This window comes from Oncorhynchus masou, chromosome 2 (assembly GCF_036934945.1).
Source record: "Oncorhynchus masou masou isolate Uvic2021 chromosome 2, UVic_Omas_1.1, whole genome shotgun sequence".
NCBI classification, from domain to species: Eukaryota; Metazoa; Chordata; class Actinopteri; order Salmoniformes; family Salmonidae; genus Oncorhynchus; species Oncorhynchus masou.
Window position 1 is genome coordinate 38,168,349 of NC_088213.1, and position 17,359 is coordinate 38,185,707.

The 17,359-nt window shown below is 47.4% G+C and overlaps 1 protein-coding gene across 1 annotated transcript in view; it reads left to right on the plus strand.

Moving 5' to 3' along the window:
- The window catches only part of LOC135552033 (piezo-type mechanosensitive ion channel component 1-like), a 36,967-nt gene that overhangs the window by 9,153 nt on the left and 10,455 nt on the right, over positions 1–17,359 (plus strand). Inside the window, 31 exon segments of the mRNA XM_064983399.1 lie at positions 1,123–1,126; positions 1,261–1,401; positions 2,862–3,060; positions 3,877–4,090; positions 4,941–5,115; positions 5,208–5,333; positions 5,438–5,614; positions 5,822–6,082; positions 6,501–6,606; positions 6,894–7,075; positions 7,446–7,594; positions 7,887–8,045; positions 8,264–8,370; positions 8,559–8,722; positions 8,998–9,174; positions 9,554–9,679; positions 10,197–10,397; positions 10,515–10,719; positions 11,960–12,064; positions 12,266–12,422; positions 12,641–12,884; positions 13,017–13,113; positions 13,257–13,422; positions 13,596–13,685; positions 14,043–14,122; positions 14,330–14,401; positions 15,366–15,466; positions 15,612–15,741; positions 15,870–15,953; positions 16,087–16,259; positions 16,362–16,483. Of these exon segments, the coding sequence (XP_064839471.1) occupies positions 1,123–1,126; positions 1,261–1,401; positions 2,862–3,060; positions 3,877–4,090; positions 4,941–5,115; positions 5,208–5,333; positions 5,438–5,614; positions 5,822–6,082; positions 6,501–6,606; positions 6,894–7,075; positions 7,446–7,594; positions 7,887–8,045; positions 8,264–8,370; positions 8,559–8,722; positions 8,998–9,174; positions 9,554–9,679; positions 10,197–10,397; positions 10,515–10,719; positions 11,960–12,064; positions 12,266–12,422; positions 12,641–12,884; positions 13,017–13,113; positions 13,257–13,422; positions 13,596–13,685; positions 14,043–14,122; positions 14,330–14,401; positions 15,366–15,466; positions 15,612–15,741; positions 15,870–15,953; positions 16,087–16,259; positions 16,362–16,483 (4,494 nt within the window).

Consider the following 17,359-nt stretch of genomic DNA (forward strand, 5'->3'; position numbering starts at 1 on the left):
AATCAATGTCACACATGTACTTAGATTACAGTACAAACACAAATACACTCTTACACATCAAGGTTAGGAGCAGTGGACAGACAGGATACCAGGCCCAGTGTATTTACGAGGGGAAACACAGTGGAATTAGTTATATATGCGCAACAGGACGTGACTACTCAGGCCATGGGATAACCAGGGTGACAATGTGGCAACAGATGCCACCTGTTGGTGGCACGTTAATGTGCTGTGACAGATGAGATGCTGGGTATATTTGTAAAGCTATAAGTTATAAAAACCCTATCACAGTATTAGTTCACCCAGGCCCGGTGTTTGTGTTATCTCCTTGTGGCTGGGGTGCTGAGTAGGGAGGGATTTGAATGATGCTGTGACCTCAGTATCATGTGACTAATGTCCCGGTTACATCTGGCCCTCTGACACATTCCTGTCAGTGATGCAAATACATTTACCACATCATTCACAGTGTCAGAGGGAAATTACTGCTATGAGTGCTACAGCACCCTTAGGGCGGTGCTCTTAGCAGTTTTTGGAAGGAACTATGAATGCACCCCCAAAACACAGACGCGGTCCCTCTCTCATTTGTAGTATGATCTAAAATAAAGACGTGCGACCACGAGGTTCGAGCTCCAGCTTGTTTATTAACCTAACCCTTGCATGTCCTACATAGGTACGGATGCCCTCAAGGGACATCCTACTACATCTTCCCCTCTCCCATGAACAAGAACTCAACATGCAAAACCACTGAAGCATAACTGAAATGCAATTTGGAAACCAGTATTATTCTCTAACATGCTACTTCCCATCCTGAAACAGTATGAAAGCATTAAATCACACAGTATGAACATTAACTTTTAGGTACAGTCTCTTTTTGCTGGGTATGGTCCCCAACAGTATGTTTTCTCTTCAAGTAACATAGTCTTTCAGCCACTCTGGTGACTTCACATCCCTTTTTGGGCGCGCTTGTGGCTCTGTGAGTATTCTCTCTCCTTCACCCTCTTTTTGTACGTTTTCTGTGGCCTCAGTCTGTGTGGCTGGTAGATCTGTGTGGCTGGTAGATCTGGAAGAGCTCTGAGGTGTGTTTTGTTCCTTCGTACCTCTCCTGAGCCTGTGTCCACCACATAGGAGCGTGAGGCATCCGCTTCCCTCAGCACTGTTGCTGGTGTCTTTGAGTTTGTAATCCACACACGTTGACCTTCAGCAGCTCTGGCCTCTCCTTAGCACGGTGTCTCCGATTAAAGTCTCCCGTTTGGTTTGTTTCAGACGTTTGTCCCTCTCAGCGAAGGCCTTTCTGTTAGGCCATCGGGGTTTAAGCTGAGCTGGCGAGACAGGCAATGGGGAACGCAGCCTCCTGCCCATCAGGAGCTCGGCAGGCGACGGCCCATGATGCAGTGGTGTAACTCTGTAAGCTAACAGAGCCCTGTATGGATCCTTGTTCTATTTCAGCAGTCCCTTGACTGTTTTCACAGCTCTCTCTGCCTCACCATTACTCTGTGCATGGTAGGGGCTACTGGTCACATGTATGATTTACTTGGTACCTCCTTCACGTTTATGTGAATTTTAAAACCACTTCTGACACTATGTAGTATGATCTAAAATAAAGACGTGCGACCACAAGGTTCTAGCTCCAGCCTGTTTATTAAACTAACCCTTGCATGTCCTACATAGGTACGGATGCCCCCAAGGGACATCCTACTACATCGTTCTCTCACGTTGGTACAGTGTGCCAACCTAACACCTGTGATTGACAAGTGGTTTCCTCCACACTCCATTAGATCTTGGTCCCTCCTGATAACCTGGGGTTAGAGTGACAGGATAGCCACTCTGTTGTGCTCAGGGCCACTCTGTCGTCTCGTTTGTGTACTCATCCTCTCAGTGGGAACATTCTCCGTCATGGTAGCAGCCGCCGGTCTAGGTCAAGATGCCTCTGGCCCGCTACTGAGAATAGTGACAAGCACTGCCAAAAAGAAGAAAAGACAGACATTACATGAGTCACCATGGTAACAACACAGAACCTGGTAAACAGTCTCACTGGTTAGTTTTATAAAACGTCTCATGACACACCTGATTTCTACAGAATCGTCACAAAGGTCACATCATCGTTGTGTTTTTGAGGGGTTTGCTTGGCAGGTCTCTCCATAAAATGATATGTTGTAAAATTTAAAACACTTTTATTGAGTATTGCACCATAAAAGCACAACATTGTTATGCCTGGACAGGCATATTATGTTTGTAACTGAGCTCTAAGTTGAGCGCATGTTTTATCTCAGATTCAACACTCCCTATGCGCTCCCTATGTTATCATTTCTGTAATTCGCGTTTATTATCTTATCCATGGTGCCAGTTTCTGTGCAAGTCTTTTTCCCTAAGCTGGAACAGATGCTGTATGCTTTCCCTGGCCACTCTGGGACTCTAATGTGTACAGGATTGTAATGAACTTAGTGCCCGAGTCAGAAAGTGATCTCTATGATTGTGTAATGTGCCATGTCAGTTTAACCTTTTACAATGTTGACCTACTGTATGCACGTAACTATAGATGACAAGAATAGTATTGCATATCTATGTCTGATGGTTATGCTTTGTGCCAGGTTCTTGTCATGGAAGTTAAGTGCTTTTGATAACGGGGATACAGATAGCGTTGGATCTGAGATTTACCGCTCTGTTGACATTACACTTTATTGAAGTATTTGTTCTCTTACGTTTTATTGTTCAATTGCTGCTGGCCTTGTGCAATAGGGCTCCCTTGCAAAAGAGACCTTGGTCTCAATGGGACTCTCTGCCTAAATAAAGGTTCAATTTAAAAAAGTATGAATTCCATTTACGAATATCTGTTTACTTTTGGCTCATGCTTTGCTTCTTTCCAGACCGAGAATGAGTCAGAGACAAAGGAGGGTGAAGAGGAGGAAGAGGAGGGAGATGAGGAAGGCATGTCGTCTCCCAGTGACCCCGTGGTTTCTGCAGCAACTCGTGCCAAGCAGCTGGCGGCCCGACTCAGAGCCACAGCCCAGAAGGTCCTGAGGGACCTGGGCCGGATCCTGGCCATCACCCTGCTGGCCCTGGCTGGTGAGAACTGGAGGGAGGAGAGGGTAGAGTGGAGTGGAGTCAAGGGAATAACCCCTGTATTACTGCTTAATTATAAAAGGAAATTAATATACTGGTAATAATTGATTTATATAAATCATGGAGGCATTAAAGCAGGGATGGGCAACTTTGATGGAGGTGGGGGCCACAAAAATTCTGAACTCATCATGACGGTCCGCAGTTGTAGAGAGAATTTTTTTGTTTGTTTTAGAGTTCATTTCGTGCAATTCTACCCATTTTGCCATGGGGCGGAAGAGAAAATTAGCTGTTTTCAGCTAGTTTCCTGCAATTCTACACATTTTCACATAGGGTGGAGAGAAATCTTTGCAGTTTTTAATACGATATCTGAGTGAGACTGACTAACAAAATCAATCCCCCCCCTAATTCGACCTTGATTACTACATGTTTAGTTAGCTGGCCACTCGACTAACTTACCATTCTAAAACATTTTTGCTGATATGGGCTCATTGAGTGACTAACAGTGACTGACATAACAAGGTATAAACAGTTGATGCACAAACAAATTTCTAAATTGCACCTTTTGTATTCTACCTCGCAACAGTAAGCTGAGACCCTGACTGAGTTCCCCCCAAAAATTTAATGTATTTTAATTTTAATTTTGGTGGGAAATTTATCGGAGGGCCTTCAAAAGAGGGGCAGCCCAATGGCCGGCAGTTACCCATCCCATTGAAGTGGGGTGGAACTGCTTTAAGATGTCCATGTATGATTTGTTGTATATGAGAGACGACGTGCAGTATTGTGTTGATTAAGTCCCTCGTCTGTATCTCTGTTCCCCAGGCATCACCTTACCCTCGGCCTTCTCTGCAATCTACTTCCTGCTTTTCATCGGCGTGTGCACGTGGTGGGCCTGCCACTTTCCCATCAGCCACCTAGGCTTCAACGTGCTGTGTGTGATGGTGGGCTTTTTCACGGCGGGCCACCTGGTGTGTCTCTACCTGTACCAGTGCCCCATTGCCCAGGGCATCTTCCCCCCTGCCAGCCTGTGGGCCAGGTCAGTGCCCCACCCCAACTTGACCCAAATAAGTCATTCTATTCTGTTTTAGTCATTGTTTTCCATGTCTCTAGTACCTACACAGCTTTACTTCTCACAGGGACTGGCCGCAGCCATAGCGATGCTCCTGGTTGGCACACTAGCTCAAGGTTGTGATTCAAACATATAGATTCAGAAGTGATTTGTACGCAATGACTCCTGGCTCACATGGTTCTGATAACCTTAAACATATCATCTTTTTGAAGTTGTGATCTTGTTGAGACAGTTGCAGACTGCACTATTACCTAACAACAGATGAATGGCAATGAGAAACTTCTCAGTTTTGTGTCATAGTTCTAAGTATCAATGGAGGGAAGGAGGGGGAAGAAGAGGAATGGAGTGAAATGAGAGGGGCGGAGTGGAGGGAGAGAGTGAAAGCTATGTGAGGAAATACTGGCAAGTTGTTTTTGGAATATTACCAAATGGGGTGGGTGTGATGAAGCCGTCCTGTAGCATTCTATCTCGGTGCCTCGGGATTTTGGCATAGGATGCTAAAGAGAGATAGAGGGAGAGAGATATGTACTGCTGTTATCAAGGCCTCCCATGTGGAAACACCTGTGATCTTTCCTTCTATCTCTCCTTCTCTTCACCTCTCTACCTCTGGCTCTCAGCCACACTCAGCCATCAACATTAGAAATCAGTTCCAGCCCACAAATCTAACCAGACATTTCCCCTGCCTTGAAACTATAACCAATGGGTGTCAAGGCAGGGTGAACCCAGGGCTAAACTGTGCGTTAAAGTTTGATGACGTTTCCTCAACTCCATATACAGGCTTCTGTTACATTCCCTCTCCCCTCTTCTCAACCCCCAGACTGTTTGGCCTCAAGGATATCATCAAACCTGGTAACTGCTCCACCTCCTATGACCTCATCCTTAACACGGAGCATGATTGGCCGGTGTATGTCAACCCCGGGATCCTGCTTCTCCTGTACATCACCGTGGCGACGGTCCTGAAGATCAGCAGCCACCGTGGATCGGCTGACAAGGTACTGACATCAGCACTCCGAGGCATGAAACACACCGGTCTGTCTTGATTGACATGTGCTGCTTACTGAATCAGTACGTGCTTATATGACAGGGTGAGGAGGGGCACCAGCTAGTCAAAGGAACAGAGGCTGGAGGAGGAGAGGTGGAACTGAAGCCCTGGTCCGCTCAGAGACGACCCAGCCAGGGCGACACTGAGGTGGGCATGAGATACCTGATAGTATCCCTGCCCTGCTCCATGCAGTCCAATGTACTAATGTCCGCCATTCTCTGACTGTGCGTTGGTGGTGTTATTTATAAAGGTGGGTTGTGTATGTGTTCCAGAACACGCTTCAGTCTATAGAGAGCACAGTAGACGGCGTCACCAATGGCTCCAGTCATCAGGACTTGGACCCAGGGCACAGTAGCGCCCCTGATGGACAGCACGGGGACCACCCTCTGCACCTGCTGGGTAGAGTGGTCATGCAGCAGAGCTACGTGTGTGCTCTCATCGCCATGATGGTAACACTGAAATCTTATTCACATTCTAAATGTATCCTCTCTGTGAGCCCTATAGGTACATTAGGCTATGTTCCAATATCCACACTAGAATACCACTAAGAATGCATGGGATATTGGAACCAAGCCTTAGTTCTGTGACCGCAGTTCTCAGTGAAGGGTATGTCATGTCTATACCTGAACTCCATCTCCCATGATGCCCCTCTGCAGGTGTGGAGCATCACCTACCACAGCTGGCTGACGTTCGTGCTGCTGCTGTGGGCGTGTCTGATCTGGATGCTGCGTGCGAGGCGCCACTTCGCCATGCTGTGCTCTCCCTTCATCCTGCTCTACGTCCTGGCCCTCTGCTTCCTGCAGTACGTCTGGGCCATGGACCTGCAGCCGGAGCTGCCCCGCACCGTGGGCACCATGAGCCTCAGGCAGCTGGGTCTGGACCGAGCCCAGTACCCCTGCCTCCGCCTGGGGGCCATGGTGAGGAGAGAGGGGTTAGGGGCGGAGGGGACAGGGTCAGCAGTGGGACAGAGGCGCTGGGAAATGTCAATGAATGCAGCCTGTGCCTACAGCCCGTGCCTGCAGCAAATTGACAGTGCAGTAGTCTGTATTCTGAAGACTCAAGTGCTGTAGGAAACATGTCCACAAGGTATCATTAAGTGCGTACCTGAAAAGTTCAACCACTCAACAAATATTTTATGTCTAAAACATGCCTGTCACATATGCTGAATAGGCTATTTAACAGTATATGCTCCTGCACTTTCTTAAAGGTGTAGAACCACTTAAAAGTGCAGTCCTGCAGTCAATCTCCCAAACAGTGTCAAGACTGTACTCCGATGGTGTCTCATCTCTCTCCTCCGCTCCTCTCTCCCTCGGTCTGTTTTGTTGATCCTGTCAGCTGCTGTACACGCTGACGTTCTGGCTGCTCCTGCGCCAGTCAGTGAAGGACAACTTCAGCAGGAAGAAGGGCGGGTCTGCCCCTCTACAGGAGGTCACCACTGGAGGTGAGAGGGTACACTTCCGATTCACACTCTCTCTACAAAATGAAGTACTTCACCAAAGTTGTGAAGTTCCCAGGTGTGTGCTTTAGTATGGTCTGGCCCAGTAACATTCTCTCCCACTATCTACATTTTACATTTGAGTCATTTAGCAGACGCTGTCATCCAGAGCGACCTTACAGTAGTGAGAGCATCCATTTTCGCACTGACTGCGAATCATGTGCTCTGTGCACTATGGCAGTGTCTTCAGTTTGGTTAGTAACAAGGTGCTCCTTCTCCCTTTGGGTCCACAGAGGGGAGCGGGCAGAACGAGTCGGTTCTGAAGGTTGTGGGCAGACTGGTGATGAGCTGCTATGCCAAGTACTGGATCTATGTGTGTGGAGGCATGTTCATCATGGTCAGCTTCGCGGGCAAGCTGGTGGGCTACAAGATCATCTACATGCTGCTCTTCCTGCTTTGCCTCTGTCTCTACCAGGTAGGTAGGCACCATCAGTCCAGGGGGGTCACAATCTGAAGTCCTTTAAACTATGACCCCCATCATCAACTCCTTGTGATTTCCATATTACTACACTACTTCATTGGTCCAACTGCTACTTCATACGTGTGTTTTCTGCTTCTGCTCTCAACCCTCCACACAGAAACAAACATTAGTGTAACACAGGGTCAGCTTCAGTGCAGCACACAACAAACTGGTTTTATGCGGCAAATTGCCCCTGGTCGCACTGGGGATAACTTAGTTACCTCGATTTGACCTGTGGTCAAACTGACTGGCCATTGACATGTTAAGGAATGTTGTTGTTGTTCTCCACCCCCACCTTGACTGTCACTGTAACCTATATCGTCAGGTGTACTACTCTCTGTGGAGGAGGCTGCTCAAGGTTTTCTGGTGGCTGGTGGTGGCCTACACCATGCTGGTCCTTATCACCATCTATACCTTCCAGTTTGAGGACTTCCCTGCCTACTGGAAGAACTTCACCGGCTTCACTGAAGAGCAGTACGTTCCTCCCCACCTCACTGTGTGGTCAAGACTAATACACACTTTCTTATTAGGTTTGTCATTATGTTTGATGATGAAGTGGCCTATATTAACATCGATCTGGGTTCATGGATGTGGTTTTTCCAGATTAAACCGGAATTCCTAATTGTCATCAATTTCCGCACCAATATCCAGTTTTCCCAGATGTTCTATGGTGTCCTGATCACTCCCATCTGGGTTTGAGGTGTACAATGAGTATAGTAGAAACCTCTGGAAATTCAAGCGAGTCCTGCTCCTCTGTCCCCTGCAGGCTGGCTGACATCGGCCTGGAGACCTTTAAGCTGACCGAGCTGTTCACCAGCATCCTGATCCCAGGCTTCTTCCTGCTGGCCTGCATCCTGCAGCTGCACTACTTCCACAAACCCTTTATGGGGATCACAGACCTGGACCACGTCATGCCCATACACAGGTACGCTTCTCTCGGGCTCCTCCCACACAGTATGACTCACTGCCAGACAGAGGATGATTGAGAATATGCTCCTCAAATGCCCACGTAATAGAGTCCATAGTGAATGAGAGTTCAGTCGTGTGCCATCCATCTCATTTAACATCACTGCCGGACACGAGCCGTTGTCCACCTCTGCAGAAAATAATATCCTATATGATGACATTATTTTGATCCCACAGGAAGAGGAACAGGCACAGACCAGAGGTCCGCCGCTGTGATGATGGGGCTGTGTTTGAGGAGGATGACCTGGTGACGGATCTGAGGGATGACGAATCAGAGGATGATGGTGAGCACAGGTGTTGTTGAGCTTCATGCAGTCTCCGGGCAACCCTTTATACATTGGATTTGTATGGGGCTTCTCTAGGACCCAAAGACCGCTTACAATTGTACAAACAAAAACAGTAAAAGGCAAGTGTCTCTTCATATGTGGCGTGTCTATAATGGTGTCTCGCTCTCTTTCTCTCTGCTGTACAGAGATGATGCCCAGTAAGTGGGGTTTGGTGGTGAACAGGCTGGTAGTTCTGTTCAGGAAGTTATCTGACACGCTGACCCAGATCCAAGTGTTAATCTGGAGGGTCCTGGAGCTGCACATCCTCAAGATGGTGGCCTTTTTCGTGGTCTGGGTGGCTCTGGGTGAGGTCAGTAGTCCACAGGCGTCATCTGTTAAAGTCTATTATGCACCGTGTGAATTTGGAAGCAAGCCCTTACCCCCCCCCCCTCTTTTTCTAAACTGCCTCTCTCTTTGTCTGTCTCTCTCGCACTCTCTCTTTCTTTCTGTCTTATTCTCGCTCCCTCGTTCTTTCTCTTTCTGTCTGTCTGCCTGTCTGTCTGTCTGTCTGTCTGTCTGTCTGTCTCTCTGTCTGTCTGTCTGTCTGTCTGTCTGTCTGTCTGTCTGTCTGTCTGTCTGTCTCAGCCGTCTGTGATGAACCTGGTTCTGGTGGTGCTCTGGGCGTTTGCCATGCCCTACTCCCGCTTCCGTCACATGGCTTGCTGTCTGTCCACCGTCTGGGTCTGCATCATCATCGTCTGCAAGATGCTCTACCAGCTCAGCATCGTCGACCCTGTCGAGTACTCCAACAACTGCACTGTGGTAAGACACCAGTCTGGAAAGACACACAGATAGTGGAGTACAGATGAAAGTGTACAGAGCTCTCTGTTTATATTGATAGCATTTTCACACTCCTGCTGCCAGCGTTCTGCTGAGTGCACGCTATGCTAGTATTTACCCCTGGTGAGAGGCTAATACCTTGGTGCTAACTACAGGCAGTTTCATGTGCGAATTCTGTTGACGTGTTTAGTCTACCTGCTTTACGTCCGTTTAGAGGAGAACAGTCTTTTGTTTATTTTTCTGTGATTTGCAGAGACGTTTGGCTGCAGTTCCTCAGTCTCATATACTCTCTCTCTCTCTCTCTCTCTCTCTCGTTTTCTCTCTCTCGCTCCATCTCCATTTCTCTTTCTTTCCATCATAGCCCTTGGCCAATGAAACCAATCTGAAAGATGCTGAGGTCCTGAACTCCACTCTGTACAGAGAGCCTGTAGACCCAGCCAACTGGTTTGGCTTCAGGAAGGATGCCACCGTGCTGGGCTATAGCAAGGTGAGATCAATGCTCCTTGGGACAGTTTTTGACTATGATTATGAGGTAATGTCATTGAGCTATGTTCATCTTCATGATTTTTTTGTTTTTTTACCTTTATTTTACTAGGCAAGTCAGTTAAGAACAAATTCTTATTTTCAATGACAGCCTAGGAACAGTGGGTTAACTGCCTGTTCAGGGGCAGAACGACAGATTTTGTACCTTGTCAGCTCGGGGATTTGAACTTGCAACCTTTCGGTTACTAGTCCAATGCTCTAACCACGAGGCTACACTGCCGCCCATTTTTGTTATATGTGTAATAGGCAGGGTTGGGGTCAATTTCAATTCCAGTCAATTCAGGAAGAGCACTGAAATTCCAATTCTTCATTGCTTTTCAATGAGGAATTTTTTTTAATTAGAATTTTGTTTACCTTCTAAATTGACTGGAATTGAAATTGAATTGACCCCAACTTTGGTACTAGGTCAAATAACAAGTGTACTGGACCTAACTCATGCTGTCGTGTTTGTGTCCTTCTAGAACCACCTGCTGGTGCTGATGCTGCTGGTGTTTGAGGCCACAGTGAACCGCCACCAGGACCACCACTACAGGCAGCAGCAGAGGTCCCCTCCCGTCATCCCAGCCATCTTCCCCCAGGCCACCAGAGACACCCTGGACCAGGGTTTGCTGGCCTGCATCAAGTACCTACTCAACTACAGCTTCTACAAGTTTGGCCTGGAGGTAGGCCTCTTGCTGCTGTTTAGAGTTACTATTCAAAAGCATGTTGGTGTATCTCTCTTGCTTTTGGATTCCTCTCATATCTTACCATGTCTTTTTCTGTCCATGTATCATTCCAAGATCTGCTTCATGATGACGGTGAATGTGATTGGCCAGCGGATGAACTTCCTAGTCATAATCCATAGCTGTTGGTTGGTGGCCATCATGGTGCGGCGTCGCCGGGCGGCCATCGCTCAGATCTGGCCCAAGTACTGCCTGTTCCTCAGCATCTTTATGATCTACCAGTACATACTGTGTGTGGGCATTCCCCCTGCACTCTGTATAGGTGAGTGGGGTTCATTAATCTCCACGTATCACCATTTTTGCCAGCATCCCAGTACCTGTACAAGAACATCACCTTCTTTACCTACAGTACCTGACAGTGTATGTCCCTCCCTCTATAGACTACCCCTGGTACCTACAGTACCTGACAGTGTATGTCCCTCCCTCTATAGATTACCCCTGGTACCTACAGTACCTGACAGTGTATGTCCCTCCATCTATAGACTACCCCTGGTACCTACAGTACCTGACAGTGTATGTCCCTCCCTCTATAGACTACCCCTGGTACCTACAGTACCTGACAGTGTATGTCCCTCCATCTATAGACTATCCCTGGTACCTACAGTACCTGACAGTGTATGTCCCTCCCTCTATAGACTACCCCTGGTACCTACAGTACCTGACAGTGTATGTCCCTCCCTCTATAGACTACCCCTGGTACCTACAGTACCTGACAGTGTATGTCCCTCCCTCTATAGACTATCCCTGGTACCTACAGTACCGGACAGTATATGTCCCTCCCTCTATAGACTATCCCTGGTACCTACAGTACCTGACAGTGTATGTCCCTCCCTCTATAGACTATCCCTGGTACCTACAGTACCTGACAGTGTATGTCCCTCCCTCTATAGACTACCCCTGGTACCTACAGTACCTGACAGTGTATGTCCCTCCCTCTATAGACTACCCCTGGTACCTACAGTACCTGACAGTGTATGTCCCTCCCTCTATAGACTACCCCTGGTACCTACAGTACCTGACAGTGTATGTCCCTCCCTCTATAGACAACCCCTGGTACCTACAGTACCTGACAGTGTATGTCCCTCCCTCTATAGACTACCCCTGGTACCTACAGTACCTGACAGTGTATGTCCCTCCCTCTATAGACTACCCCTGGTACCTACAGTACCAGACAGTGTATGTCCCTCCATCTATAGACTATCCCTGGTACCTACAGTACCTGACAGTGTATGTCCCTCCCTCTATAGACTACCCCTGGTACCTACAGTACCTGACAGTGTATGTCCCTCCCTCTATAGACTATCCCTGGTACCTACAGTACCGGACAGTATATGTCCCTCCCTCTACAGACTACACCTGGTACCTACAGTACCTGACAGTGTATGTCCCCCCCTCTATAGACAACCCCTGGTACCTACAGTACCTGACAGTGTATGTACCTCCCTCTATAGACTACCCCTGGTACCTACAGTACCTGACAGTGTATGTCCCTCCCTCTATAGACTACCCCTGGCGATGGAACACCCCCGTCATAATCAACTCAGCACTCATCAAATGGATCTACCTCCCAGACTTCTACACCATCCCCAACTCCAAGAATCTCATTGGTGAGTCTCCTGTCTCATCTGACCCCTGACCTCAGTGATATTGTGGCCTACTAACACTACGACCTGTGTTTGTTTGACCTCAAAATATCCTGGTCATATATGCATAATCTAAAAAATGGTTAATTAGCAATTTGCTGATGTTCTACTGTAGCGTTTCTCCTGTCTGATGCTGATGGTTGTGTCTGTATCTGGTCCCACCAGCGGACTTTGTCCTCCTGATGTGTGCCTCTCAGCAGTGGAAGGTGTTTGAGGATGAGAAGAGGGAGGAGTGGATGGTTCTGGCTGGGGAGAACACAGACGACCCTAACCCCATGGACGAGCGACCTTTCAACCCTGCCCCCAACTTCATCAACTGCAGGTACTGTATGACCAGACACCGATAACAACTGACCTAACAGCAGCTATAACCACACTCCTCCTCTTTATACCCTTCAGACATTATTATGACGGGTGGGAGTTTTTCCTGACTATATGACCTGACCAGGAAAACTCTGGGCACTAATTATTAAACATCCTCAACTACACCTACCAGTATACAGCATCAACATTAACTCTCGTCTCTCTCTCTCCCTCCAGGTGTTACCTGGACATGGCCAAGGTGCTGGTGTTCCGACACATGTTCTGGTTTGTCTTGTCGGTGGTGTTTGTGACAGGGGCCACCAGGATCAGTGTGTTCGGCCTGGGCTACCTGCTGGCCTGCTTCTTTTTCCTGCTCTTCGGCACCAAGCTGCTCAGGAAGCCCTCCCGCACGCGCCTGGTCATGTGGGACTGCCTCATCATCTACAACGTGGCCGTAATCATCTCCAAGAACATGCTGTCTGTGAGTGGCTATGCACCTCGCTGTGGACAACCACATACTGTATCCATACGCCTATTCAGGGTGGAAATGAACCTGGTTAGGTGAACTGCTAGGCTTGCGTACATTTTAAGTGAGAGTGTGTGTTGTCCCCAGATCTTGGCCTGTGTGTTTGTGGTGGAGATGCAGAGAGGTTTCTGCTGGGTGATCCAACTCTTCAGTCTGGTCTGCACAGTGAAGGGCTACTATGACCGTGAGTACTCAACACATACAGATGGATACCGTTCTTTTATCTCTATGAGTGAACACACGTCACCCTCCAAATTGGCAGGTAAACAATGATATTATAGAATAACCAAAGCAGACTTTGTATGCTTGTGTGTGTGTGTTCTACAGCTAAGAGTGTGAGCGATAAGGCGTGTACTCTGCCTGTAGAGGAGGCAGGGATCATCTGGGACAGTATCTGCTTCTTCTTCCTCCTGCTGCAAAGGAGAGTGTTCCTCAGCTGCTACTTCCTGCATGTGACAGCCGACCTGCAGGCCTCTGCCCGCCAAGCCTCCCGGTGAGCACTGGTCTCCACAGCACCCCCTGGAGGGCACCCTAAAAGCCACGACATTCCCCTGCAACTGCCACAGAGTTTTGATGGACTCACTCTGATACTGTTTTGCTGTGTGTTCAGTCTGTATGTACTGTATGGAAACATGTTATGTTGACCTGATGTTTTGATTGGGACAGGGGCTTTGAGCTGTTCAGGGCCAGCATTGTGAAGAACATGCGCTTCCACCAGGAAGTAGAGAAGAAGTCCCTCTCGCAGCTCAAGAGATCGTGAGTAGCCATAGAAACGACCGCTTTCCATGTTCTCAACACATTGAGCCATTCCTCATGTATCACGCTAAAACAGGCTAATGAGAGAGCCAGCTCTCATAACTAGCCAATAGCCAAGAATGGCCACTAGCAAGGCCATTAATCTCCCTCTGAATATGTCTGATGAATGTGACAGCAGATGAACGATCTCTGGAAAACACATGTCCAAAACCAAGATTGTAGTGTGGTCAAGTGCCATATATGACCGCTTAATTATATACAACTAATGTAGAAAAACGGAGAGAGGAATGAGAGAGAGAGGGTAAAGTAGTCAGTGCTCGTCATGATGACATCAGACTATGTCTGCCCTTCCCCCAGGATGGAACGGATCCGCTCCAAACAGGAGAAGTGTAAAGAGGGCCATCGGAAGTTGGACACCAAGGCGGATCCGGCATCAGGTACTCAACTTCATTACTCTGTACTAATCCAGCAGGCATGAAATGAGCTTTGGTTTGGACTCTCGCTGTCATGAATCATCCTATTCACCGTTAATCAATTTTTTTGAAGAAATTCAACAACCCACCGCTACAGATTATGGTTTGAGGGTGGTTGTGTTGTGTGTTTGCTGTTTGGTAAAGCCTGAGGCCCTTCATCTCACCCCACAGAGCCACAGAGGGAAAAGAGAAGCCACAAGCGTGGCAAGAAGTGGCAAGAGCCCTGGCTGGACCATGCTAAAGGTTTGCTCCATAGCCCACCACTATATAGCCCTCTGTCTGTGTATATGTCAGTGCCAGACTGACTCTCTCCACATCCCTCCATCTCCACAGTCTCTGACCACGCATTTATCGCACACCAAGTTCTTAAGTGGATGTGTTTGTGCATGCAGCTGCTTGTCCTGTGCCTGTATGTGCATGTTCCGGGTGTGTCTATGAGCATCCATGTATATAATATTGCATATGTTTATGTGACTGTGCACTCTCTATCCTCTGTAATGCAACTGTATCTGAGAGACTTCTTCTGGAAGATCATGCAGTCAGTTAGAATCACGTCATTACTCGAGGCTGGGATGTGTCCCAAGATGCCCTTTGCTCAAATAAAATACCTTCCATCTGTCTGCCTCAGGAGGCCCGGAAATTAGATTTGTCTGGGATCTTTGATATTGAAATAGGAGTATTTTTCTCCTGCGGTGAGCGGCATCTGCATCTGATGTCTTCCTTCAGTGATGGGGAAATGGTTGGCTGAGCCAGCCTGCACTATTTACATGCACAGTCAGAAATCTGGAAGAGTTTGCCTTAGGACAGAACCAATCAGAGTTTGTCACAGTTTATTAGCAGACCTATAGTGTTTCATAATGGAATAGGTCTTACACATGGGGGTAGTACACATATTTCTCTATACTCTTCGAATTGCAGCTGCAGACCAGTAGAGGATTGTAAATCTCCCGGTCTATTTGGCCTGTCTTTCCCCACATCTGTTTTCATTATTTCCTTCCTCAGACAGAACTTCATTGTCGAATGCTGCTAGTCAGTTTCCTTAGTTTCAGTTTTGTTTGAAAATCAGGCACTAAACACTCCTGGGTTTGAAGTGGTCTCGATGTATATAAGTTATCACGAGGTGTACTACCGGAGAATGCATTCACTATACGTCTGTCCTGTCCCCGTGTATTGATATCATCTGGATGGTTTCTGTTTACCTCTGCAGTGTTGCATTCTGGGGATTACTACTTGTTTGAGTCAGACAGTGAGGAGGAAGAAGAACTATTTTCAGAAGAAAAAAAGCCTCAGAAACAGACTGCCTTTCAGGTGAGTTCACCTTGGACAGTAAACACAGCCTCTGCCACCACAGCATTGTCACAGTGTTAAATTGCACTGAAATGTGCAAAAACAACAATATTACTCAAGATACACCAAAGCTTGCTTTTCACAATGCAGTATTGTGCCCTCACAGCTGGCGTACCGGGCGTGGGTGACCAGCGCCAAGGCAACACTGAGGGAACGCCAGGAGAGACAGAAAGAACAGAGGAGGCTGGAAAGAGAGGAGAGACGGCAGAGGGAACAGGACAGCTCTCCAGCATCAGGTCAGAGAGCGCACACACACACACACACACACACACACACACACACACACACACACACACACACACACACACACACACACACACACACACACACAGTGTTTAACTTTTTGTTGTTTTTTCTGTTACAGGTCATGAAGGTAGTCTTGAATTTGAAGAAAGTATCTCACACGAAGGGATAGATGACAATGACGAACTTGAAGGAGAGGGCTCAGGTATTTTGGGGGTTTATTTCATATTTTGCCCACTATATTCCCAGTGTTTTAAATAATACCATTTATTCATTAAGTTTCACACATTTTTTTGTCTATATGACCAAGTGCAATGTAATCTCATGCTGTGCTCCAGGGAAGGCAGACATCGTGCAGAGGATCCTGGACATCCTCATGTTGCTGTGGATCGTGTTCCTGGCCATGGTGGATGGCCTAACAGAGTGGCTCAACCTCATCACCAAGCAGTACGTGGACACCTCCACCGTGCTGTGCAACGAACGCTACCACCTCATACACAACGTCAGCCAGGTCAGTTATAAGGTACCTCCCACAACCAGAAGTCATCTACTTCTAGTGGGCCACTGTCCCAGTATGACCAGTGATGGACCCTAACCCTGTAGTGTTTTACAGGGATCTCTGAGGGAGCCCATGGAGGATCAGCTGTCCCAGGGCAGCGAGAGCCCCACTATGGAGACCTGTCTGGGAGACATAGAGGGAGACACGGACCACGTGAATAGAACCAGTGCCACCAGGTTGGTGAAGGTGATAGATCTAGAAGAAAAAGAAAATGCACACCTAGTAGGCGAGGTGCTGGCTAGCGGAGTAGAAAACATGAAAATAAAAGAGAGCCGCACACGCTAGGAGCTCAGATGCAAAAATGTAATTACCAACGTTTCGACAGCCAAGCTGTCTTCATCAGGGTATAATCACAAACACTGCGGGATGACTAGTTTATGTAGTGTCAAAAGACACAGGTGTCTGTAATCATGGCCAAGAGTGGCCTAATATCATTGGTTAATTATCAAATATTAAAATGTCATACAAAGAACAGCATACAAACAAAATGGATGGCATACGATCATAAATTCATTTGACTACACAAGCTTACAAACAATTACAATGGCAAAGTCACAATAATCACAAGAATGGCTTTAGATCACGTCTACGTTGAGACCGAAGGGCACAAGGTTCTTTAAGTTAAAGATCCAGGCAGCCTCTCGTTTTAACAATAAATTGTCGAGGTCACCCCCTCTCCTAGGGAGGGTGACATGTTCGATGCCAATATAACGCAGAGACGAAATCGAGTGGCCTGCCTTCAAGAAGTGGGCCGCAACTGGATAAGTAAAGGTTTTACACCTAATGGTGCTACGATGCTCTGAGATACGTACTTTTAATTTGCGCTTTGTTTTACCTACATAATTTTTACCACAAGGACAAGTTATAAGATAAATAACTGCCTTAGTGGAGCACGTAATAACACCTTTGATTGGGATCGATTTCCCTGTTTGTGGGTGTTTGAAGGATCTACATGTATAAGTGCTATTGCATTGAGCACAGCCATTACATTTATAATTTCTATCCAGTAGGGGCGCAAATAGACGTTGTTCAGGAATATCTTGGGGTGGTAA